This window comes from Gossypium arboreum, chromosome 3 (assembly GCF_025698485.1).
Source record: "Gossypium arboreum isolate Shixiya-1 chromosome 3, ASM2569848v2, whole genome shotgun sequence".
Lineage (NCBI taxonomy): Eukaryota > Viridiplantae > Streptophyta > Magnoliopsida > Malvales > Malvaceae > Gossypium > Gossypium arboreum.
Window position 1 is genome coordinate 136,017,039 of NC_069072.1, and position 26,818 is coordinate 136,043,856.

The 26,818-nt window shown below is 32.8% G+C and overlaps 3 protein-coding genes, 1 long non-coding RNA gene and 1 pseudogene across 4 annotated transcripts; 3 read left to right on the forward strand and 2 right to left on the reverse strand.

Annotated features, from left to right (window-relative positions):
- Positions 1–3,114: 3,114 nt before the first annotated feature.
- On the reverse strand, positions 3,115–5,504 carry LOC128290447 (uncharacterized). Its single transcript, XR_008280298.1, has 3 exons — positions 5,381–5,504; positions 4,834–4,917; positions 3,115–3,470 (listed from the first exon to the last, which is right to left on the reverse strand). It is a non-coding gene; the product is annotated as an uncharacterized LOC128290447 (long non-coding RNA).
- A 1,158-nt stretch (positions 5,505–6,662) lies between these two features.
- Positions 6,663–8,996, reverse strand: LOC108475845 (leucine-rich repeat extensin-like protein 5). The gene is made up of 3 exons (XM_017777818.2): positions 8,750–8,996; positions 7,256–7,948; positions 6,663–6,877 (listed from the first exon to the last, which is right to left on the reverse strand). The coding sequence occupies exons 1-3, from the start codon at positions 8,811–8,813 to the stop codon at positions 6,843–6,845; spliced, it is 792 nt and encodes a 263-aa protein (XP_017633307.2). The 5' UTR covers positions 8,814–8,996; the 3' UTR covers positions 6,663–6,842.
- Positions 8,997–14,382: 5,386 nt separating this feature from the next.
- On the forward strand, positions 14,383–20,953 carry LOC108476115 (26S proteasome non-ATPase regulatory subunit 1 homolog A-like). Its single transcript, XM_017778211.2, has 13 exons — positions 14,383–14,849; positions 15,561–15,630; positions 16,337–16,442; positions 16,647–16,758; positions 16,835–17,003; positions 17,196–17,671; positions 17,768–17,903; positions 17,987–18,235; positions 18,466–18,686; positions 18,774–19,032; positions 19,176–19,408; positions 19,502–20,021; positions 20,337–20,953. The coding sequence occupies exons 1-13, from the start codon at positions 14,695–14,697 to the stop codon at positions 20,658–20,660; spliced, it is 3,030 nt and encodes a 1,009-aa protein (XP_017633700.1). The 5' UTR covers positions 14,383–14,694; the 3' UTR covers positions 20,661–20,953.
- A 670-nt stretch (positions 20,954–21,623) lies between these two features.
- Positions 21,624–22,630, forward strand: LOC128290618 (uncharacterized). The gene is made up of 3 exons (XM_053026343.1): positions 21,624–21,664; positions 21,893–22,585; positions 22,627–22,630. The coding sequence occupies exons 1-3, from the start codon at positions 21,624–21,626 to the stop codon at positions 22,628–22,630; spliced, it is 738 nt and encodes a 245-aa protein (XP_052882303.1).
- LOC108475702 (uncharacterized) lies at positions 22,580–24,248 on the forward strand (annotated as a pseudogene).
- Positions 24,249–26,818: the final 2,570 nt, after the last annotated feature.

The window sequence follows — 26,818 nt, forward strand, 5'->3', positions numbered from 1 at the left end:
CTGAAATTCATAACAGTCCTTTCTCATTTTCTTCCCATCATCATCATCGACAATAATAATCTCGAATACATTTGATATTCGGCTTTACCCTATAGACAATTCGACATCCTTTGAACGAATAAACAAGATATCTTTGTGAACTCAGACTCAATTCTCTGATACCCGAGTTTCTCAAGATCTTGAAATCTTACTCAATTAATAGTAATAGAAACCGAAATCAAATCCTCCTGCAATTCCAAATTAAAAGTCGAATCATCTTTGTACTTGTTTAATTTACCACTTATAGCCACATTTCTATACTCTGATCATCAACTGTTTAGAAACTTTACTAACATGAATCAAATGATTCCAACTTCATAGATGTGGTCTTTTTATTAATCAGGATAACTATACTTATAACATCTCTCGAACAAGAGAAATCCAACTAATATGTTTCCATAACATACTTTCAAGAATAAAACCCCATCATTTCTGACTGTACGACTACTTACCAAAGAACACGTAACGGTATTCTCGAACCAGAGAATAAACTTAAATGCACATAACTCAGATTTACTTTTGTAGAATAACCATTCTTTACCCCGAAATTTTAAAGAAATCTCGACATTGAAATCCCCACACTTCTATGGTCGAGCGGAAGCTTAATCATAATGATTCTAATATCGCAAGTCAAAGATTACTCGTAAAGATAAACCATGCTTGATAATTCTCGAAACAAGAACGATAGAAAAGCTAATATAAGAAATTCCAAGATATATAGACTATACTAGAAATCTGAGAATATAATCCAGAAGAAAATAATAAAGATGATCCGAAAAATCCCTCGAGAGAAACCGTAAGGAAACTCATGCGTATGCTTTAGAATTTCTCATAATAGAGATAATATAATTCTCGCATATATAAACCATAATCAATAGAACATCGAATAATCTTACATAGATTTTTCTCATCAACTTCATTCCAATATATCGAATAGAAATCAAGAGATGGGAAATGTAGATCATAACTAATCGGACCAATAGAACTTTTCATCTAATATCACAGTCTCCAGCATCCTCACATAATAGAATTCCCACTAGAAAGGGATAACCATACGTATTCCCCAGAATAGAGGAAAACATAGAATACTCAGAAGAGAAAGATAGCCATCACTTTTGTTTAATTGAAATCGTCATACTCGGACATCCGTGCAAGTCCGACATTATTCCTCTAACTAATTACATCTTCGCTAATCTCATACTATTCCATTTTGTACTCTTCGGTTTCACTTTTGCAATCTTATGCAACATATCTCTCGAGAATCTCATCGTATAAATCTATTACGGTAAGGCGAAGATTGTAAAGCCTCTAAACTTTTGACTCTCAAGCAAATACATATTCAACAACAGATAGCTTTACGCATATTGATTCAAACATTTCAAATTTCCAACTTGTTATAAACACATTTTCACATATCTCATAATACATGTAACTTTATTTCATGCGAATATTAGCTAAACATAAGTGAATTTATCATAACTCAAACTTTCATTTCTTTTCTCAAATTACCCTTAATGTTTTATCAAATTCCCATATTTAGTCTTAATCACTTGCCAATATTTATCAAATTGGAGAACGTCTTATGGTTTTGAGTACATCGCTTACTTGATGCCATAGTTCAACTATGGTCTTGTACTAGCTCTCATCCATCGTGTCGATGCCGTGTCCCGACATGTGTCTTACATCGACACATGTAACCGTCTTGACGCATGTCCCGGACATGTCTTACACTAGCACATCTCGTAGTGACGCATGTCCCGACATGTCGACATCGCTATCATCTCGAGGCCGATGCATGTCCTGGACATGTCTTACATCGCTCTCATCTCGTGGTGATGCATGTCCCGGACATGTCTTACACTAGCCCTCGTCTCAATGCCGATGCCATGTCTCATACATGGTCTTACACGCACACAAATCTCATGTATTGCCATGGTCCAACCATAGTCTTTTCCGTCAATTCATTAGTGAACGATCGTACTCATTCCTGCGTTCCACCCAATTTGATCTTTCATTACAACTTTCATGCTATTGTGACATTTATGATTACATGAATCGAGATTATAAAGCATAACATTATTGCATATTGACTTCATCAATCTAGACATAAATGTCAACCTCATGTATATCTTGATTATTAATCATGCAATAAAAGCATTCATACATACATTCTGTCATTTCAAGCAAATTTCTTTCTTTTCCTAAACACTTGGCCAAATCAAGTTGGACATTTAACATCGTATGAATACTAACATGCATAAAAGCGCTTTTCACAACTTAACTGTGTTTTACTCCACTATTTCACATACTTTATCTCAAGAGTATCACATAATGAAAACTAGTTCATATAAAAAAAATCATGGATTTCTTTTCATACCTTTCCAAATTTTCAGCATATCATAAGCATGATTCAATAATCTCAACTTTACTCTTATCTCTATCAAGATTTGCTCGGTTGGAACTCATTCCTGTCTTAATCAACAATTTTGTTAGGTAGAGAGATATCACACTATCACGAGTAATACTATGGCATGTATAACAAGACTCTCTTACGCTAGGTTAGTCCGAGAACCGACTAAACCATGCTCGATACCACTAAATGTAACACCCTCGCCCGCATCCGACGCCGGACGGGTTCGAGGTGCTACGACTTTTACTAACACTTCCATACTAAGCAGAGCTATGAAATCTCAAATAATTAAAACTTTTCTTTTCACATGCAATTTGTCCCTTATGCGAGCTTACGAGGCCCAATACATGCATTCAGGCGGTTCGGGACCCAATCGAGAACTCATGAAAACTTAGAAAAATCTCTTGCGTTAAGGCTTCACACGCCCATGTGCTCGGCCGTGTGGCGAAATAGTCTAATTATCAAGCCTTTTGTCACTCTCACACCACATGCATAGATACATACTTATCCAATAACATACAACGTGGCATAAATGAGCTCTTAAACATCTACAAACATGATATGCTCAAGTTATTTTCTTATGTAATAAATATTATAGAATTTGCCCATATCATTACCACATACTAGACATAACTATCATTACATCACAAACCATTCATGAAGCATTATTAACTATTTACCAATCACTTAATCCTGCATTAGTTACTAGCTCATCCATGAATCTCAATTCAATGTCTAGGCATACATGTTGTAAGCCACATTACAAGAGATAATAACATACATGCATAAGAATAATCATATGGGCCCATAATGTCATTAGCCGACATAGGCCAATTTACATGACTAATACTACCTTAATAACAAGCCAATGCCTTTGGCTAAATCATAATATTACATACTCACATTAAAACCCTATACATGCCATAGACTCGAATCACTTGAGTTTACTTACTCCGATAACGTTAACTCGATAGGGTGATAATATCTCTGACGGCCTCCAACCCGAGCTAACCTGGAAACTCTAGAAAACATGGGAAAGAAGGGGGTAAGCTTTAGCTAGTAAGTTCATATGAAAACAATAAGCAACTCATTAACTTGTTTTATCAATGTTTACAACATATTTTCAAGTTCACTACAAGCTGTCTTTCTGAGCAACAGTCACTAAATTATTTATATCTGGAGCTACGAAACTCCGAATTAAGTTCCGTTAATTTTTCCTGAAACTAGACTTATTTTCCTTTCTTCCATATATTTTCCAGAATTTTGGTTAAGCCAAATGGTACAGTTTATTAGTTAAAGTCTCCCTGTTTCAGGGTATGACCACTCTGACCCCTGTGCACTACAAACCGAATTTCTCCTGTACAAAATTCCAACGACCATTCCGTTTATTTCTCATAAAATAGACTCAATAAGGAATCCATTCATGTAAGGTATAACTCTCAATAATTTTTGTACAATTTTTGGTGAATTTCTAAAGTTAGAACAGGGGATCTCGAATTCATTCAGACCCTGTTTCACAAGAATTCAAATATCAAACAATATGGAATTCTTTTTCTTCCTCTGTTTCTTTCATATGAAAATAGACTCATTAAGCTTTAATCCCATATTTTATTCTGCCTCTAACTCATTTTCCACTATTTTTAGTGTATTTTCAAAGTTACACTACTGCAGTAACTCAAATCTATCAAGGCTAAATTACTCATTCATGATCTTACCACCTTATCGTTGTTGTATCTATTTTCAACCCGAGGGTTAAGTACATACCTGTCCAAAATATCCATTTCACAATACTTACCAATACGTCACCTACATCTTAAGTGTTCTTCCATTCCACTAGAAATTTTACCCGTTGAACACATCGGAATATAACTCGGATACATGGATAATTTGCACATAAGTGCCATATTTGTAGCCAAGCTACCATGTAACCCGCCCATAAGTGAACTCGGACTCAACTCAACGAGCTCGGGCGTTCGCATCCGTAAGTGAACTCGGACTCAACTCAACGAGTTCGGATGCCTAGTTACATCTCACGAACTCGGACTCAACTCAACGAGTTCGGACATTCCACATCCATAAGTGAACTCGGACTCAACTCAACGAGTTCGGATGCTCAACCATTCTAGTGACATGTCACTTGTATCCTAATCTATTCCTAAGGTTCAAACGGGATTTTCCTCGAACACGTCTCCTTGCTATCTTCCGTAAAATACCGAAACCAATACTCGGTAGCACTTTATATTTAACAAATAATACACTTAATTTGCATTTTATTCGAAAATAACCACAAAGCATATATTTCATAATAAAATTCAGCATAACATATAATTAACATCAATAACTTAAAATAACCATTATGCTACATTATTTACACATGAACTTACCTCGATACCACAAATGTGAAAAGGACGTACTCGTCCATAAATCGATTTCTTTCCGTTCTAGGTCCAAGTCTCAATTTTCATCATCTATAACATCACATTTAGCCTACCAATCAGTCACAATATTCATATGGGTCTAAAAATCATATTTTACAAATTTTCATTTTGACCCTAAACTTTTGCATATTTGCATTTTTGCCCCAATGCTCGTAAATTAATTTTTATTCAATTTCTATAAGGTTTAAAACATGCTGAACATTTTTCTCTTCTATGGCAACTCCAAATTTTCACTAATTCACACACTTATGACCAATTTATAACTTTTACAATTTAACCCCTTTTTGACATTTTTACCGAAATTCATTGAATAAAACTCATATTTAACACATCAAACATTCATTATCCACTATAAATCATCAAAACACAACCATATCATGAATGGGTAAATTTTTAAACTCTAATTTCTCTTCAATCAATTGGTAGAAATAGAAAATTTAAGCTTCGGGATCTCAAAATACGAAAATCATTAAAAACGGGACAAAAACCGTACCTATATAATCCGTAGAAGCTTGGCTGAATGGAGCTCATCCATGGCTGCCATTTTCAGTTCTTTCCCACGGTTGAAGAAGAAAGAATGAAACAAGCTATCATTTGTCTTATTAGGTTATTTTAATTAATTTACAAAATTACCCTTTTATTTCAACCAAATTTCAAAATACCAAACAAATATCCATTCACTAACTTATTAAAGGAATAATTGTCACATAAGGACTTTCAATTTGAAACTCATAACAATTAGGCACCTCATATATAAAGAACTCAACTTTTGCACTTTTTACAATTTAGTCCTTTTGACTAAATTGAGTGCTCAAACGTCAAAATTTTCGAATGAAATTTTTACGAAATATTTTCATAAATTTATAGACTATAAAAATATAATAAAAATAATTTTTTTTTCGTCGGGTTTGTGGTCCCGAAACCACTATTCCGACTAGACCCAAAATCGGGCTATTACATTATTCATCTTGTACTTTTCGTTTATTTTTTTATTAAGTGAAACTTCCTTTACTTGTGGTTTTTATTATCTTCGAAGGAGTTTTCTACGTAAAATTTATATTTAATCTTCTCTATTTTACTTGTCCATTACTTCTATGGATCGATTCCCAACACTATATTTTCATGACAACGAAAAGCACAAGTGAGTTTTTATTTTTTATGAAAAAATTTATATTTTATTGTTTAACCATCAGAAGAATTACAAATTCAAATTTTTTAAAGCAAGAGATGAAAATGGTATGGAAAGAATTTTCATAAAATGTTTAACTGTTAATATTATACATTAACTTATCAACTACTAATATTACATATTAGTTTATACAAAAATTTTAAACTTTTTATTTTTCAAAAATTGACTCACAATAAAATTTTCTCTCAACTCAACCTCCTCATATATGTAATTATAAAAAAAAATAGTCTTAAATTCAAGTGAAAGGATAACAAAAATATAGCACACAAACTAATACACAAGCAAATAAATCACTGTAATCCCCTTTTATTGATTATTTATGTATATTTCAAGAGTTTACAACAAATAGGATCTCATTTACAAAACAAAAATTCCAAAGGCAAGAACTATATAATTATACCCCCCAAAAAAAAAATTGAAATTTTATTTTATTTTTAAAAAATAAACTTTATGATTTTTCTACATAAATTATATACTTTTATTATACTTAAACAAGTCTTAGTGTTTATTTTGTTTGAAAAAGAAAACATTTGACTACAATAAAACAACAAAAGACTAATTTAACTATAATAATTTAGTTTAAAAATAGAATAATTTGAAGGGCTTTTTTATAGTTAAGCTTTACAAAATTTATGTTTGGGTGATGGGAACATGAAGGAAAATAAACATTGTTTATTTGAGGGAAAAGCAAAGAAAAAATGAAGAGGGAAAGAGAAATCAATCTTCTAGCTTAGCTGCCATTAGAAGGGCATGTATCTTCCACCAATCAATACTGATACTCAAAATGGCAGCCATTATAGCCTGCTTGGCACACCAAAAAAAAGAAAAACAAGGAGAATTAGTTAATATGATTACATGGAAGATTTCAAGCAATTGAAATTTCATGAGATAAAAGAAATTATTATGAAAAGAATAATGATATTAAAATAAATAATACATATATGTGTGAAAAAGAATATGTAATATGGGTTTTATTTAATTTGTAAATCTATATAAATATCAGTAATAATATAAATATTAAAATATATAATTAGAATTAAAATTTATCATATACTTTAAATGAAAGAAAATTTTGACGAAATTTAAAAAACTATTATTTTGACGTTATTAATAAATCATTTCAACCCGTAAATGATGTAGTTGCAAGTTTAAAACTCGAATTTGAATTAAGAAACTGACTTGGATCAATTGCAACAAGTATGGCAGTGCCTCCAAATTCACATGTACCACCATCAAGCTTAGATTTTTGCCAATAACTATTGAAGGCATAGGAAGCATGTGCAAACAAGCTATCAGGCTGAAAGCACGACCCACTAGGCTGAATCGAATCACAATCTGCTCCAGCCGCACAGGCATAGTTCATAGCTTCTTGAATGATTGGGTCAGGTACCGAGGGCTTAGCCACGCACCACAACGCTGTGGTTGGAGCCATGTTCGGAGGTGGTGGAACCGTTGGTGGAGGGTAGACAATGGGAGGAAAAAACACTGTTGGACTTGGATTCGACCCTATTGGAGATGGTGGGCTCAAAATGGGCCCCGATGGGCTCGTTGGTGTCGGTATTATTTGTGGTGGGCTTGGAAGTAGTCCCGGTGGGTTCGGGGTGGATGAAAATTGAGGCGGGCTCGGAATTGTCCCGGATGTGCTCGGTGGAGGGGGAAAGTATGGAGGAGAATTTAGAGGAGGGAGAGAATCAAAAGGTGGCAAAGAAAATGGTGAACTCACACCATAAGGTTGAGTATTGGAATTATCAGTTGGTTGTTCCATCACTAAACTCATAAGTTTACTCATTAGCTGCAATTTATTTGTGTGCTTTATGACTGAACTTTTTCCATGTTTTGGATCTTTCATCATTCCCATTGATGTTCTTGCATCTGCTCCCAAAAAAAAAAATTTACAATGGAATTAATCAACCTCACATATTTTCATTTAGAAAGATAAATTTTATTGTTTAAGGTTAAAATATGCTCTAAGTTCAATCCCTTTTCGTACATTCTAGATTTAGTCTTTTTACTTTTCATATTTTAAAGTTGAGGTTCACTTGTCAATATAATTTTCGAAATAAAAAGAATACTTAATAGCTATTTAAAAAAAATGACGTTGTTATCAAAGGTGAAGTCAAAAAAATTGTTTTGAGGAGTTGAGATAAAATTATAAAATTTAAGGAAACTAAAAATTTATATTTGAAAAGGCTTAAATTAAATTATTAACTTCTGAAAAGGGATAAGCTTTCAAATTTCTCATTTAATCAAAGGTTAAAAGGATTAAATAAAAGCTCTTAAATTTTAGGAAGGACTAAAGAATAATTTACCCCTTTGGACAAGGGGGCCGCCCCTCCCGGACTATGCCCTTAGTTATTATGAATTTGAATTTAACAAAAAAAAACTAATTATAATAACAGGATTGAATTACTTAAAATAAAAATAAAATGATTAAGTTTCAAATATACTAAAAATATAATGAGTAAGAGCATATGTTAATAATGCATATAGCTAAGTCGCCAACTAATACAGATAGAATTTTATTTCTATTTAAAAATATAATCTGACATGACTTCGTATTCAGTTAGAACTCAATATATCTATAGAATATTAAAGGGGTATGAGACAAAAATAAAAGAGGAGGAGGAAAGAATCAAATCTAATATAATCTGTAAGAAACAAAACAAAGGTTACCGCAATGTGTTAACAGAGTGGCCGCCATTGTTGAATAGAGGAGCATGCAAATCTTGCTTCCCATAACTCCGTTTTCAGCAATGCCAAATGACAAAATAAAAAGCCTGAAAACAAAGCAGTTTTAACTTGGTTCAAATTCCGAGTCACTAAAGAAAATTACCGAAAGAGTAGAAGACTGACAAAGAGACATATATAAAAGCAGCCCCTAGTGGAGAGAAGTGTAGAGTTTACAAGCCAAGGCAAGGAAGGGGACAAGTGGCTTGTTTGCCCATTAAAGATTTTATTCTTCACCATCTTTTTAGAAAAGAAGTTGATTAATTGAACCAAGCTTCAAGCAAATTTATTAATTTAGGTTAAATTCTGCTATTAGTACTTATACTTTACGAAAGTTGTCGATTTAATTATTGTACTTTAGTTTTCTTCTTTAGTCCATGTATTTTTTTAATTTTATAATTTCAGTCTTCACCTAACAAATAACTATTAAATTCATTGAGTTAAGTTATGCTATTTTCAAAATCTTATGCAATAAACATATTATCGTATATGTAATGTCATGTCAACTTGTTATTTTCACATATTACTCGCTAAAAATCCAATTAATGGATTGACGAATGTCATTTGCATCAAGACTAAAATTGAAGAATATAGACTAAATCTACAATTGTACACATGATTAAAATTTGAAAAGTAGAAGGATAAAAATTAATCAATCCAAAAAGTACATAGACTAAAAATGACCAAATTTGAAGTATAGAGACTAAATTTTCGTAATTTATAGGAACTAATAGCAACTTACAATAAGATTACATGATACTAATACATGAATATGTCAAAATGTAAATATGAAGAACAGTAAAAAAAAGGGATTAAAAAGTCGATTGAGTCCTAACTCGATTGACATTGGTATTATTGTCAATGTAGGAGGACATAGGTTCGAGTGTATTGAAACGCTTTATCCTCCTATTTATATGTTGAGGAGGGGCTAATGATAGTTTTAGGCATTATATAAAAAAAAAAGTTGAAAAGGATTAAAATTCCTCTTTGCTGTCTCTTGAAATTTCAAGTGTTTCATTAGATGTTGGTGTTGGGGCATGCAAATTTGGCATATATGCTTGCCTTCACATCTCAAAAAATTCAAAGTTGAGGTTTTTATTTGCTCTTTTTTGTCTTGCTTGCTTTCTACTCAAAGCTCCCACTTTCTCTCCATCCTTCTTTCTAATTCACAGTCACTTGTTTGTGTTGGAATATGTTGGGGAAATTACTTTATAGAGTCATTAAACAAACACAAAGTTAAAAATATTTTGATGTGTGTTGTGTTTTATAATTTACTTATTTTGCGATATTTTTTATAATTGTTGTATGATTGATATTTTAATAATTTAGCCGTCATATTTCATGTTTCATTCGTGTAAATCATACATATCCAGTTTGGAGTTAACTATTTGTTTTATGTAAAAAAAATCAACTATTAAAAATATATTAATGTAACTATATTTTAGATAGATATGATAGAGATATCATATCGATTCAAAATTTTACATGTATGACAAGTATACTTATATTAATAAATTCAACGGTTGAAAAATGTTAAAATATCAAATAATAAAAAATTATATTTTTTTGTGAAAGAAGAAAACGTATAAAATAATACTAAAAGTTGATTTTTTTAATTCTTTAGATGTTACTTGAATGAAAATCTTAGTTTTAATCAATATACAATTATTATACTAACTAAGTGATAAATTATTCTAAAATAATAAGTGTAATTTAATATGAATCCAATGTCTAATTAAGTGATAATAACTATAACACTAATAATTCAAATATTATTAATAAAATATGAAAAAGCCTTCAGTTTGCACTTCGTTCCAACTTAATGTTCAAAACAGTTTTGTTCTATCTTTTGTTGGAACAGAAATTGGGACAGAACTGAAAAGTCTGCATAACAAGTCCAAAACATAAGTGAGGAAAAGAGATAAATAAGAATAGAATCAACACACTATATTTGTTAACGCAATTTGGATTCACCAATCCTACATGGACGAAACCTCGCTCAGAGAATGATTTTATTCAACAATTCATATAGTACAACCATTGGTTAAAACTCAATCTACCATCTCCCAATAGATAATTGCAGCCCCAAAATTAAACCCAAATTGTGACAAATCACCTTTTTCCCAAATATCTCACTTATATGCAATATCTCTCCATAAAAATCCCTAACAATGAGTGTTTAAACATACCCCTAAAACGGCTAAAGAGGAAGTCAATCATAAGCTGTAACACCCCGTACCCGAGACCGTGGCCGGAGTCGAACACGAGGTGCTAACAGACATAATATATTTATTTTCACAGTCCATTTAAAAATTTCCAGACAGCTGGCTAACTGTGTCACTGTCACCTTAAAAATCATATCTTGAGTTCCACAACTCGAAAATCAGTTTCGTGATTTTTCCCTGAAACTAGACTCATATATGCATCTACAAATTTTTTTCTAGAATTTTTGGTTGGGCCAACTAGTATAGTTTATTAGTTAAAGTCTCCCATGTTACAGGGATCGACTACACTGACCTTCGCGCATTACGACTTGGATATCTCCCTGTACAGGGCTTCAATACTGATGCCGTTTGTTTCTATAGAAACTAGACTCAAAGAGGAATCTATACATATATGGCATGACTCCTAATTATCTCTGGTTAATTTATAATGAATTTCCAAAGTTGGAACAGGGAATCTAGAAACCATTCTGGCCCTGTTTCACGAAAACCTAAAAATCACTATTTATGTTTCAGCTTTCGTTTCCTTTTCGTTTGTTTCGAGAAATATATCGATCAATTCCGATTCGCCATTATTACATGTTTAAATGCTAATATTATCTCGAAAATTATTCAAATAAAACTCTTACAAAACAGCTTTCCATCAACTTCAAAACTCTCAAAAGATAAGGATAAACATAACCTTTTCAAGTATTTCAAACTTCTCTACCTCTTCTCCAAGTTACATAAGTAGATGATGACGATTATAGAATGTTGGGCCACGAACTATCTCCACATCTATTGCTTTAACAAGATTTAATCAAAAGTTAAACATGCAAAAACAAAGACTTTGATTGTTCTAAACTAGCTTGTTCTAACTTTATTCAAACATGAAATGGGACAAGCAGTCAAAGTTTCCAAAAATTGCAAATAAAGTGAATTAAATCAAAACTCCTCCTAAGAGTATGCATCACCAATTGTCTTGCTTAAACTCCTCATATTACCTTGAGTCATCAAATCATCACCATGCACCATAAGGCAGTTTATTCTTGCCATTATTATTTCCCCTTTTTTTCAAAGATGTTAAAAAAAGCTCTTCTTGCCTTACGATATTCTCTAAATAATCTTAACAAAATGCACAAACATCCAATAAAGTAACAGGGTTTAAGAACAAAACCAAGCACAACCACAACCAACTTCAAATTTGAAAATAAAATATGCAGAAAGTGAATTCATCACTATAACCAACCAACAAAAGCAGCAACCAACAACCAAATTAGTAGCATAATTGTTGATATAATCTTTTCCACATGCCAGTTCATAACATAGTCTTACTCTCTTTTTGAACGAGTCTCACTTTATCATTTATAGCCTTAAGAAAATCGATAAGAGCTTTACTTGCTTCATCTATATGAAAGCTTGCACCATCAGGATTTGATTAGCTTGCACCATCAGGATTTGATTCACCTTCATTGCCCGAGTAAGATTTTTCCGTAGAAGACAACTTTTTTTCATCTTGCTTTGTTCCACTTCTTGTTATAACAAGATTTAGGATAGTCTCATTTCCTTCAAATTGTCCTCCAACTTTATCATCATCTTCATAAAAAGTATTTTTGTCATAGAACCTATCTTCAATCATCCCTTCAATCATATCATCAACATATTTCTCTTGAATAATTGTAGCTATAGACTTGAGTTTGCTCAAATGAGAACTTTTTCTTATCCCTACTAGCATCGACCATTGGAAACTCGTTATCTGAATTATCATTAGACTTGATTCAACACTAGACTTTCTTCACCCTCACATTATATGTCAAATTGTTTTCTTCAAAGAAAAAGAAAGTAAAGTACTCTTTTAGAGAAGAAGAAAAATCATGTGAGTAAAAGAAAAAAAAATAGTTTAACCCAATGTGACAATATTTTGGTTAAACATAATCTCACTCTTTAGAATGATAAATGCCCCTTTATATGCTGCAAAATTATCTAAAAATATATAGTATTAATGTCACAAATCAGAAACAATTTAAATCAATCAAGCAAAGCTTAAGGATCATCATCAAGTTACCGATTATAAATTTAACACATCATATAGCACATAATTTTCAATATAGCATGTCCCCAAGATCTACTTCCAAGCCATTAAGTGTTTCTCCGCTCAAAAACATTACATGAAATCAATCATCATAAGTCAATCAATGTATAACCAAAGATCAATAACATAATTACTCACCTTACTCCATTCTTTGCTTGTACATTTGCATTAATTGTTATTCAAAGGGATGATGTGCTATCAACAATAGTCACAATAGTTCGAGTCCCCTCATTTTCAATAGCTTCCCAAGTTGTAATATCAGTAGGCAAGACAAAAGCCTCCATACAAGCTTTCTTAGACATAGTTTGACAAACATACAAGCAATAAGGTTTGTGAGACTAGCTTCCTTTTCTCATGGGCTCGATTTCAATAAACCAAACATTGGATTGTCTTCAATAACTTTTGAAGCCTACTTAGATAACAATTGAAAAAGACTTCAGTTTGCACTTCATTCCAACTTAATGGTCAAAACAGTTTTATTTTATCTTTTATTAGAACAGAAGTTAAGATAGAATTAGAGAATTTGCATAACAAATCCAAAACATAAGTGAGTCAAAGAGATAAGCAAATAAAGAATCAACACACGATATTTGTTAGTGCAATTCAGATTCATCTATGCTCGAACCTCACTCAGATAATGATTTTATTCAACAATTTATCTAGTAGAATTATTGAGTAAAGCACAATCTATCCCCTCTCGATGAATAATTGCAACTCCAAAATCAAACCCAGATAATTACAAATCACTTTCTCCAAATAGCTCTCTAAACACACCCCAAACTCAGGGAGTACCAAATAATTTCAGTTGTATTAACTTTTGTTTTATTATTGATTTTTTAATTAAAAATGTTTTTATTAAAAGAATATGACAGTACTTAAAATATCCTTCAAGCTATTTAGACTAAAATTAATATATTTGAAGTTAATTAATGAAAAAAGTAAAATTAGAAGGAGAAATTTGAAGAAATCAAAAGACCTAATCGCGTAATTAAATTATTTTAAAAATATATCATAAATATTTACATTTTTATTTTTAAAATTTTAAAATTTAGAACAAATTATTAATATTGTTAATTCTTTTATTAAATTTATTAATATAATTTTTTTAAAAAATTACTTAATAACAATGTAACTAGTAAATTTGAGGTTATAATAAGTTTAAATTTAACAAAATAATTTTAATAATATTAAAATTTAAATTTAAATTTTAAAATCTAAAATAAAATTCTAAAAATATAAATATAAATACTAAATTTGTAATTTACCCCAAAAAAAAAACACAGACTTATTTTTTTACTTAGAAGAAAAAAGTCGATTTCTTTTCCTTCAAGATAATTGTATTATTGTTGGCCTCTTCGACCAGATTCAAAGTTCACTATAAAAACAGCTTCTACAGTTTTTATTTTCCTTTTCCATTTTTTAAGCAAACATTTTCATTTTTTTTTTTAATCTTCGTCGTCGCTTCGTCGTTGGGGTTAGTATTGGTACCGTCGACGGTTCACTTTTGCCGGCGAAAGTTACCTTAAGTAAAAATCTTCTTTTTTATTTCTGAAGAATCCCATCGAAGTTTGGGTTTTGATTTTGGGGAAAGTATAGTAATGGCGGCATCAGCGGCAACGATGGTCAGCTCGGCTGGTGGCTTATTAGCGATGCTTAACGAGAGCCATCCTCAGTTGAAATTACATGCTCTCACTAATTTAATTGGGTTCGTTGATCAATTTTGGCCCGAGATCTCCACCAGCGTTCCTATAATGTAAGCTTGATTTTTTTCTTCTTCTTCTAGTTAGCTGGGTTCAGGTTTTGGTCTGATTGGTGGGTGGGAACATTGAAGAAAATGAAATTCGATGTTTTGGTTTAGCTACTGTAAGGAAGAGTGAGAGGGTAGTTTGAATTCAGTAAGTTAAGTGCGTAAATTTGGAATTTTGGTATGCTTGGGTTGTTTCATTTGTTTGTGGAGATTTGGGAATGTTTCAAAGTTTTTGTTTTCCGATTAGGTTTATCTGGCAAAGGGTGAAATTTAAGATTCAACTAAATTATATCAATTTTTTGGGTATATGTTATTGATTGCTTTATTCAATCTCTATGTTCTGGAAAAGATATATAACTTCCAGATTAGGAAGAACTTAAAGAAATTATCTATATGTATTATTGCGCAATATGTATGTGGTGGGTTTTTGCTTAGGAAGTCTTTAAGTTCTGATTGAATAAAAACAATGACTGTGGTGGCTTTTAAATTTTTCCTCTAAATTAAGTTATTGTAGTCTAATGTATCTGTTTTGAGTTGGGGAGGAAGGGGGAGAAGGGTGGGAGATGCTTAGGTTTGTCTTCATTTGTATGCTTACGCAGATTTTAAGTTTATATAGCACAATGCTTAGATGGTATCTATATTATCTGGCCTGTAACGGGAGTGTGATTCCATATGAGTTTCAGATGCTAATACTGATATTATGCTTGTCTTTTTCAGAGAAAGCCTATATGAAGATGAAGAATTTGGCCAGCATCAGAGACAACTTGCTGCGCTTCTTGTCTCAAAGGTCCTCCTCTCTTGTCCCTCTTAGTCTATGTATATGCTTGTAGGTGTTGCTTGTGAAGTACCTTAACTTTGTGGCTTATTAGCAATTCTTGTGCAGTTATGTTAAGGTATGTGCCTAGGTGTTACGCCATAGTGTCTAGGTACATTTTTTGTTGAGACCAATAGGTGCAATAAGAAGTTAGCCTGATTGATGTTCTCTTTAATTTATCTAATTCTTAATGTTTTCATTAGCTACCTGTATTACTAACAAAGGGAATAGTATCAAATTATCATCTTCAGTTTTGAGTGTCCAGAAATAGACATGAAACCAATTTCATCAGTACAGTACCTGTATTGGTTTGAAATGGTACCAGTATCATACCATTATGATTTTTGTACCAGCCCATACCAGTATTACCGGCATCTGCCAGATTTACCAGCTTGTTATGGTCAGTACTGGTTGGTAATAAGATTTTGATTATCATTTTCTTCTAAAAAAATAACTTATTTGATACATTTACTGACCATGTCTTTGTATACAAACTTATGTAAAAATATAAATTTCATTGGACACTTATTATGTCAAAACAATGCTGCAGTTTGGTTTCTGGAACACTGTTTGCATTTACAGTTTGTACATGAGAAGTGGTAGAAGTAGATGCCTTCTCGATAATCTTATTTTACTTGTGGCCTTTTAGTTATTTGGTTTATATTGTTCTTTCCATCAGGTGTTTTATTACTTGGGTGAACTCAATGATTCGTTGTCCTATGCTCTTGGAGCTGGCCCTCTTTTTGATGTTTCTGAGGATTCTGATTATGTGCATACTCTCCTTGGTAAGAACTCTGTTTTGTTTGATATATCTTGTGACCTTAATAACAGTTTGATTAATTGAAATCTATTAGTATGTTGATTGTGATTTTATTTTTTCTGCACGTGGGGGTTTAGGAAAGCCTAAATATTTGCTTGTTGATTATTATATTTCTATTGTTTTGAATTTGATATACCAACTAGTTGACTGGTCATGCTCTTAATTTCAGCCAAGGCAATAGATGAGTATGCCAGCTTTCGGTCAAAGGCAGCTGAATCAAGTGATGAAGCTGCGAAGGTTGACCCTAGGTTGGAGGAGATTGTGGAGAGAATGCTGGATAAGTATGTAGAACATGCTTTCTTATCTGATTGAATATTTTTGGAGTTAGTCTAGGTATCTTACTGTTGTTTTGTCTAGGTGTATTATGGATAGAAAATACCAACAAGCGATGGGAATTGCAGTTGAGTGCCGGAGACTGGATAAACTTGAGGAAGCAATAACAAAGAGTGAAAATGTTCATGCAATCTTAGCATATTGCACTCATGTTTCTCATTCTTTTGTATATCGCCGAGAATATCGTCATGAGGTAAGGGGGTTATTTTAGTAGTCCATAAAAGTTCTGTAGTTTGTATAAATGCCGTCACCCCTTTTTTTTTTTCCTTTTTTTGACATTTTTTATTAGAATATTTTTGTATTCCTTTATTAGTTACTCTTTTCCCGGGATTTTAGTGCAAATTCCACCAGATCTGTAATGCCAATTAATCTTTGATTCTTGCAGGTGCTTCGGCTTCTTGTTAAAGTGTACCAAAAACTGCCTTCTCCTGATTATTTGAGCACTTCTCAGTGCCTAATGTTCTTGGATGAACCTGAAGGTGTTGCAAATATATTGGAGAAACTTCTCCGTTCTGAAAATAAGGAGGATGCTCTTTTGGCTTTCCAAGTTGCATTCGATCTTGTGGAGAATGAGCACCAGGCTTTTCTGTTAAATGTAAGAGATCGCCTTTCTGCTCCCAAATCTCTACCTTCAGAACCAGTACAGCCAGGATCCACCAACCCTTCTCCAGCTGAAAATGAAAATTCTACTGCTTCAGGGGATGTTCAGATGACAGATGGGTCTTCTGCTATTACTACAAACGTTCATGAGGCAGATCCTGAAGAAGTTACTTATGCTGAGAGGTTGATGAAAGTCAAAGGAATTTTGTCTGGAGAGACCTCGATACAGTTGACTCTACAATTCTTGTACAGTCATAACAAGTGAGGCATCAGCTTCTTTTGTATTATTCTTTGATGGAACTAAATTCTTATTGTATGTCTTTCTGAGAACTGTTAACTGATTGTGATTTGTCTTAGATCGGATCTATTAATTTTGAAGACAATAAAGCAGTCTGTTGAAATGAGGAATAGTGTTTGTCACAGCGCTACAATCTATGCTAATGCAATAATGCATGCTGGAACAACTGTGGATACATTCCTGAGGGACAATCTGGTAAAAACTTGTCTTCCTTGATCTTTATTCACACCTTAGGCTGATTATCATATTGTATTTGCTTATTTTACGGATATCATCAGGACTGGCTGAGTAGAGCTACCAATTGGGCTAAATTCAGTGCAACAGCTGGGCTTGGTGTTATTCACAGAGGACATCTGCAGCAAGGCAGGTCTCTAATGGCTCCATATTTGCCCCAGGGTGGGGCTGGAGGTGGTGGGAGTCCATATTCTGAAGGTGGGGCATTATATGCTTTGGGTCTCATTCATGCCAACCATGGTGAGGGCATTAAGCAATTCCTTCGTGATAGCCTACGCAACACTAATGTTGAGGTATATGATTTTCTTGGCCTGTGATGGCTTCTTTTTCCTCTCTACCAAGTGGCCTGAAAGTAAAGAGATGCTAAAGTGCGGACTTCACCCTACTTGAAAGAATACATGGTTGTCAATTTGTTTTTTCTTCCCTCTGGTCCGTTTGGGAGAGTTGAATTTGTCCATTGTCGGAGAAAGTAGCATTGCCCTGAAGTAAATGTGAAATATAACATCAGATGCTTCTTATGCAGGTTATTCAACATGGTGCATGCCTAGGACTTGGTTTGGCAGCTCTAGGAACTGCTGATGAAGAAATCTATGAAGACATCAAAAGTGTGCTTTATACTGACAGTGCTGTTGCCGGTGAAGCTGCTGGCATCAGTATAGGTTTGCTCATGGTTGGAACTGCTAGCGAGAAGGCAAGCGAGATGCTTGCTTATGCACATGAGACACAGCATGAAAAAATTATCAGGTAAAGTTGGGGTTTTGCGATCTTGATATTAAACTGGGTTTATCCTGTTAGTGATCTTTAATCCCTCTTGTTTCCCTTTGGTTTCAGGGGTTTAGCATTAGGGATTGCTCTTACAGTATATGGAAGGGAAGAAGAAGCAGACACATTAATTGAGCAGATGACTCGGGATCAAGATCCTATTATCCGTTATGGTGGTATGTATGCATTAGCATTGGCCTATAGGGGAACTGCAAACAATAAGGCTATTCGTCAGCTGCTGCACTTTGCTGTATCAGATGTGAGTGATGATGTTAGGAGAACTGCTGTTTTAGCGCTGGGGTTTGTCCTTTACTCAGAGCCGGAGCAGGTAAGTGCTGTTTTACTAAGCTGTTTGTGATTGATGTTTGTTGCACCTTTTCCCTTCTTGTTCTAACTGTATTGTAGGTTTGGATCAGTCGTTTGGCTATGAATTTGTGAATATCTCACTGTTTTGTCTGGTCAACACTGCAGACTCCTCGAATTGTCTCCTTACTGTCAGAGTCTTACAACCCTCATGTTCGATATGGTGCGGCACTTGCAGTGGGTATTTCATGTGCTGGCACTGGATTGAGTGAGGCCATATCATTGTTAGAACCCTTGACATCAGATGTTGTTGATTTTGTTCGCCAAGGTGCTCTTATTGCGATGGCTATGGTCATGATTCAGATCAATGAAGCAAGTGATTCTCGTGTCGGGACATTCAGGTATATATTATCATCTTATGTTGTAATTAACATTCTTTTCCTCCGATGTGTGGTTATTCTAAATATACATTGCTTTATGTCCCCCTAATCTAGGCGTCAACTTGAAAAAATTATACTGGATAAGCATGAAGACACAATGAGCAAGATGGGAGCAATCTTGGCCTCTGGGATCCTTGATGCTGGTGGAAGAAATGTAACCATAAGATTGCTTTCCAAGACAAAGCATGACAAAATCACTGCAGTTGTTGGTCTTGCTGTTTTTAGCCAGTTTTGGTATTGGTATCCCCTCATTTATTTTGTCAGCTTGTCATTTTCACCTACAGCCTTTATTGGACTGAACTACGACCTGAAAGTTCCAAGGTTCGAGTTCTTATCACATGCAAAACCTTCGCTTTTCGAGTATCCAAAACCTACTACTGTTCCCACCACGACATCAGCAGTCAAACTTCCAACTGCTGTTCTGTCAACATCAGCAAAGGCTAAAGCTAGGGCTAAGAAAGAGGCGGAACAAAAGGCAATTGCTGAGAAATCATCTGGGGCAGAGTCCTCATCTTCTGCTTCAATTACTGGGAAAGGGAAATCAAGCAGTGAGAAGGATGGGGAAGCTATGCAGGTAGGAGTCATAAGTTATCCTTGTTTTGTGGCTATATATATATATATATCATCTATATGTAGAAGTCTTTATCTTTTATTGTACTAATAACTTTTGTCTGGTGGGAGTTTTGAGAACTGGTCATTATTTCAGTTGCTTTGGTGATTTAAATATAATTTCAGAATATTAGAAATTTTTATACTTGTCATTGGGTTGTGTCAGGCATTAGGCTAAAATTTCATTGGAACCAAAAATAAAACCACCAAATTTCACTTCAAATGCATTGTTGTCTAGTGTTTTTGATTCATGTTTTGATTGAATCTTTCAATTGGATAGGTTGATGGTCCTCCCGAGAAGAAAGCCGAGCCGGAGCCATCATTTGAGATTTTGACCAACCCAGCAAGAGTGGTTCCTGCGCAGGAGAAGTTCATTAAGTTTCTAGAAGACAGCCGATATGCGCCTGTGAAGTTGGCACCATCAGGGTTTGTTCTTCTTAGAGACCTGCGCCCTGATGAACCGGAGGCACTGTTCCTAACAGATGCACCTGCATTAGCAGCATCTCCAGCGGCTGGATCAGCAGCAGGTCAACAGAGTTCCTCATCAGCTATGGCTGTTGATGATGAACCTCAGCCCCCTCAGCCTTTCGAGTTCACATCCTGATTTTGCCCGGATTTTGGGCCGGCCATAGTGTTTAGAGATGAACAGTGTTTTGTCACATTTGCTACTTTAGCTCAGGAATTATCTAGTAATTGGTTGCATTCTTTCTTCCAAGAGATGAGAGATGAGAGATGTTTCCTGTTGTAATGATTACCCTTTTGTGCATGACTCTGCATTTTAATTGCTGCTGCTGCTCCCATTGTTTACTCTTCTTTTCTATTTCTAGGGAAAAAAATTGTTATATAGATGCTCAACCATTAAGGTGAAAATTGCAGCTGAACCAAATTTCCTCTAAATCGACAATATTGAATCGACTTTTTTTGGCAAGTTAATCCACATTATTATTATTATTTATTTTGATGTGAAATTGTTAAATCTATTAATTTATATTGTTAAATCTATTTTGATGTGAAGTTGGCACCATCAGGGTTCCTGTTCGTGTATTATTAACCTTATATCCATAAGAAACCGTTAATTTAACTGTCACACCTAAAAAATGAAAATTTTAAAGAAATAGAACGTGTATAACTTTAAAAATAAGGAACAAAAATAAAGTAAAAAAAAAGAAGAGTGAATGCTTTTAAAACATTTATTTTTACAATATTCACTTTTCTTAAAATTTTCATTTTAAATTATGTCATATAAAATCTAACATGTTATTTAATAATTAAATTAACGATTTTAATAAAAAGAAGACCTAATTGATATAACCTCGATATCTTAGAGATATAATTAAAATAATTTGAAGTTAAAGAACTTCTGAGATGTGACAGGATAAATTTAAAACTAGAGAAATAAAACAAAGAGAACTAAATGGTACGTATTGAATTAGTTAAACGGTGCAGATTAGGGACGGGTTAAATGAAACTGTGCACTTAAGGGAAAATTAACGGCCTGATCTGTTATAGGCCAACTGTTACTGATATTTTCTTTTCCTCATTTTCTTTTAAGTAAAGATGATGAGAAATGAAACGTGGAGAGCAAGCAACGAAATTTTCCCAAGAAAAGTATCCTCTCCTATTTCCTTCCTCCTTTTACTTCCCTCTCATGTTTCTTTCTTCTTTCTTTCTTTCTTTATTTTCTTAATTATATCTCTCTCTATATATTCTTAGAATTCTTTTGCCACTTGAAACTTGGGCAAAGCATCAACATATTCCTTCCTTTAAGATGACCAAAACCAACCCCCAAGAAAAGAATCTACTAACCATGAGGCCTGGAATAGTTTGATGAAGCAGTTTCATTTTTGTTGATCTTCTTCTAAATAATGTCACAGTATTTGAGAGTTGGAAAGAAAGAGATGGAAATTCAACATTTCAGCCATCACCATCCTTTGTCTTCATCCAAGATCACAGTGTTGCAGCTCTTTGCCTTGAGTGTGAGAAACCTGTAGAGGGCTGGAGCTACGGCTGCAATCAATGTGACTTTTATCTTCATAAGGGATGTGCTGAGTTAGAGTTAGCCCCCCAGATTCAGCATCCGTTCCACCCCAAACACCCTCTCACTCTTTTGCCAAAATCACCTTATCCTTCGGTGTGCGATTTGTGTGATAAGAGATTTGAGGGATTTGTTTATAATTGTTATGATTGTACGTTCGATCTGCACATCAATTGTGCTTTGCTTCAATCATCCATTGCTGCAAATTTTCCTAATTCTTTGCACCCCCATCCATTGTTCTTCATTCAAAATCATAACAATGAAGTCGAGCCTCATTGCTCCGGATGTCAGAAACCAATATCTGGTCCAATGTACCACTGTTCAGATTCAGATTGCACATATCCTAGACTTTTTAACCTTCATAAGGAATGTGCTGAACTACCCCTTGAGATTAATCACCCCTACGATCGTAAGCATCCTCTTACTCTCTTGCCACAACCACCTACTCATCCCCAGAAATGTAGTTGCTCTTTGTGCAGAATCCGATGGAAGGGGTTTGTTTATTCTTGCTCTCTTTGCAACTTTGACCTTTCAGTTGATGATTTTCTTTCACCACCAACAATCACAGATGCAAGTCATGAATGCTTATATCTAGAAAAATGTCGTTTGTTTGTGATTTTTGTGGCACTAACGGGGATCACTCCCCCTATTACTGTGCTACATGTCACCTCCTTGTCCACAAGAATTGCATTTCATTGCCACGCCACGTCATGATAACACGACATCTTCACACGATTTCTCTCTCCCATTCTCTTCGACAAAGTCAAGTTGAGGATTGGATGTGCAAAATTTGTTACGAGGAAGTTGATATAAGGTATGGCAACTACCGTTGTCCTGGTTCTAGATGTCATTTTATTGCTCATGTATGTTGTGCAACCAATGAAGCAACTTGGGATGGAACAATTATGCCGGAAGGCTATGATGAGAGGTCCGAGGAAGTGGTGCATGAACCTTGGAATTTGATTACTGATGTTGTTGAACAAATTCGTATTGGAGAGCTAATGGTAGCAAGTGAGATCAAGCATTCCTATCATGATCATAATTTAAGACTCACTTTTAGTGGGAAGACCAAAGATGACGATAGTCAGTGTGATTGGTGCACGAGACCTATATCAACTCCTTTTTATAGTTGTGAGCAATGCAATTTCTTTCTCCACAAAGATTACGCTGAATTGCCTAAAAAATGCCACACTCATTTCACAAGCATTTGCTTACTCTCTCAAACTCACACGATGAGGATGGTTATTCAGTATGCAGTGCTTGCAGTCAGTTGTATCAAGGATTTAGCTACCGATGCTACGAAATAGTTTGCAGCTTCAGAATTGACATTCAATGTATGTATTTTTCGGACACCTTGAAGCATCCGAGTCATGAGCATTCGCTCTTTCTTGTCCACAACAATGAGGGAATGTGGTGCAGTGCTTGTTTCAGAGTACCATTTCCATGGGATGTTTTATATAGATGCATGAAGCGCTGTGATTTCAGTTTAGACTTAAGTTGTGCAAAGCTACCACTCACTTGTTGGTACAAGTATGACAGGCATTTTCTTACTTTGACTTATTCTGATGATTCTGAGTTTCCTCAATATTACTGTGATCTCTGCGAGAAAATAAGACTGCCAAATTGTTGGTTTTACTACTGTGCTGATTGTGATAACTCTCTTCATCTCCATTGTGCTCTTGGAGTTCTCCCATATATGAAGCTTGGGAACAAATTCAAATCTTATCGTCATAAACATCCAGTCATTTTTGTGAAAAACATTTGGAATTGCCCTCCATGTAAGGTATGTGGTGAGATTTGCAATGGGCAGGCCGTAGAATGTAAAGAATCTGAATGCAACTTTACCGTCCACTGGGGTTGCTTTTGAAAACTCCAACGAAGCATTTGAATGATATTCTACTCAAGTTTAAGAAATAGGGAGGGCGCAAGATGAGAGGTGTGTTGTGTTCTGTGAAAGGGTGTAGTCGATTTGGTAAACATGGGTGATGGCCGTAGTTATCCTTATTCGCATTATGTTATGTTTATGATAGTTGTTTGAGCAGTAGAAGATTGTGCTACATGAAACATGATTTGTAACCACATATCATTATCATTCACTTTTCTATTTGCTTCTTATCCTATCAACTTTAATCTAAAATTACAGATGAGAATGAAGAATTTGTTTTCTAGCTTCTCATGACAAAAGATATTTATTATCACTAAAATAATGAATATAATGTTGAGTTTTGAAATATTAAAAAAAAACCCTTTTCTTATTTTGTTTCATTTAATTTTTAATTTTAAATTTTTATCAAATTATCTAGAACTAGGTGAAAAATGGACGAGTTGTTAATTTTGATGATGTGGATAATTAATGTTGATGTGACATCCATGATAATACACATGTTTCAAGTTAGTAAAATTAATTACTTTTTTAAAAATTAAAAAGTATTAAATATTAAATCTTGACATTTGTCTTCTTTTTAATTATTTATTTTAAATTTTCAAATTTTTAGTTCTAAAATTTTCTTAAATAATATAATATTAAGCTGCCAATTTTAAAATATTAATAAATTAAACTAAACACTTTTTCTATTAATAAAAAATATTTTCTTCCTTATTCTATTTTAAAAAAACTAAATAAATTCTAAATGAAACTTCGATCTCTTGAACTCACGTTTGGATCATTTTAAGATTCTAAACAAGTAGAGAAAAATACGAGCTTTTTAACTTAAAGGAGAGAATATATTTATTGAATTAATAAATAATTTCAAATGATTCTAGCCATTTATAGGTTTTATAATATTTCAAACTAGTAAGCTCAAAGTTAAAAAAGCAAAATTAAATATGAAAAATTTTAAAATTTATTTTAAATTCTCTCAAAATTGTAAAAATTCTCATTAAGTTTTTCAAAATTTTTATAAATTTGTAATTGAACTTTTAAAAGTTTTAAAATTCTTATTAAACCCCAAAATATTTTAAAATTTGATGAATTCTTCTCAAAATTTAATTTCAAAATCTATTGTTGATTTTATATAACAAATAATACTATAATGCAAAATTTTTAAAATGAATTCGGAGAAATTATTAATTAGATAATCTTTTTCGTAATTTTTATTTTTGGATTAATAATTCCAAAATTATTCCTCTCTATTATATTTTTATTATATTTTGAAGTCAAACATAACACTAGTTGAAGCGGATATAATCACAATGAGAGTGACCAAATTATTGTATTTTGATGGCAAAGTTCAAGTATGGTGTAATTTATCTCCTCCAAAATTGTAATGATAAAAGAATGATAATTTCATATTCAACCCCTATACTTTATCAAAATATCTAATTCATTTTTAAAATATCAATTTTGATACTTAAGCCTTAATTCCGTTTAATATTCCGATATATCCTTCTAATGGAGTTAAAATCTTACATCCATTTTAATGCAACCAATTGTATGGTTCCATGTGGCTCTATTAGTTAGAAAAATTTTAATCAAAATCAAGGGATTTGAAAATATTTATATCAAAGTTTATTTTAAAAGGAAAAAAAATCAAGGGATTTGAAAATAATTATGCCAAAGTTTATTCTAAAATGAAAAAGAAAAAGAAAACATTAAGACGAACCTAAGTCTGACACAATTTACCCCATGAACACATCTACCCTAAACTTAAACTTTGCCCTCACACTACTCGATTTAGTGTAGGCTTAATATAAAATTTGCCCCCTAAATTATATTTGTTTTCTTAAATAGGTACTTAATTTTTATTTTTGTCAAATTAAGTACTTAAAATATTTTTTTCCCACATTGGTACCCTATTAGTTCTATGTTAGTTAACCTTGTTCAATGATGATGTGGCCTAATCACCAATTGACACATGCCAAAAAAAAGTCACATAAGCAAACCATCTCATTGTTTGTATAAAATAATTCCAAAATAATAAAATACAATATGCGGTGAAAATGATAAAATAAAAATCAATAAAAATTATAAAATGTTTTTTTTGGTACGATAATTTTATAATTTTTTACTAATTTTATGTTTCTTTACATTTTATATAATTTTCTTACGATTTTATAAAATTTTATAATTTTTCTATATTTCTATATATTTTATATTTTTATGATTTTAAAAAATATTTTTCATAATTTTTACGATTTTTATAATTTTTATAATTTTTTTCACATGACATGCCGTGGTTGTGACATTGGTGGTTTTAACTGAAAAAATTAGCGTCGGTTAACTTTAACTATCAATAATTAAAATTAACGATTAAAGAATTTTTGTATGCATTTTGATAATTCAAATACTCAATTGATTGAAAAAAGACAAAAAGAGACTTAATTATTTTTTTTAATTTTAAGAATTTTTTACACCCTAAAACAAAATATTTTTATTATCACAACCACATAATATTAAAAAGTCAACTTAATTAATTTATTTCACCAACTCTGTTTAATTTACATTTTCATATGAATAATGATTAATGTTTAATTTATTTTAATTGATAGTTAAACAACCAAATTTTTATGCATAATGACTTATTTGAACCTCTAATTTTACAAAAAGTTATTTTAGCCTTCTATTTAATTTTTATCTATTTTATCCTTTAAATTTACTAACGTGATATACAAGTGGATGAATTAATTTTAAAATTTTAAATTAAAAATTCAAAAATATATATATTTTTAAAAATATTATAAAAGTATAAAATATTTGAATAATATTTTTAATATTTTAAAATTTTAAA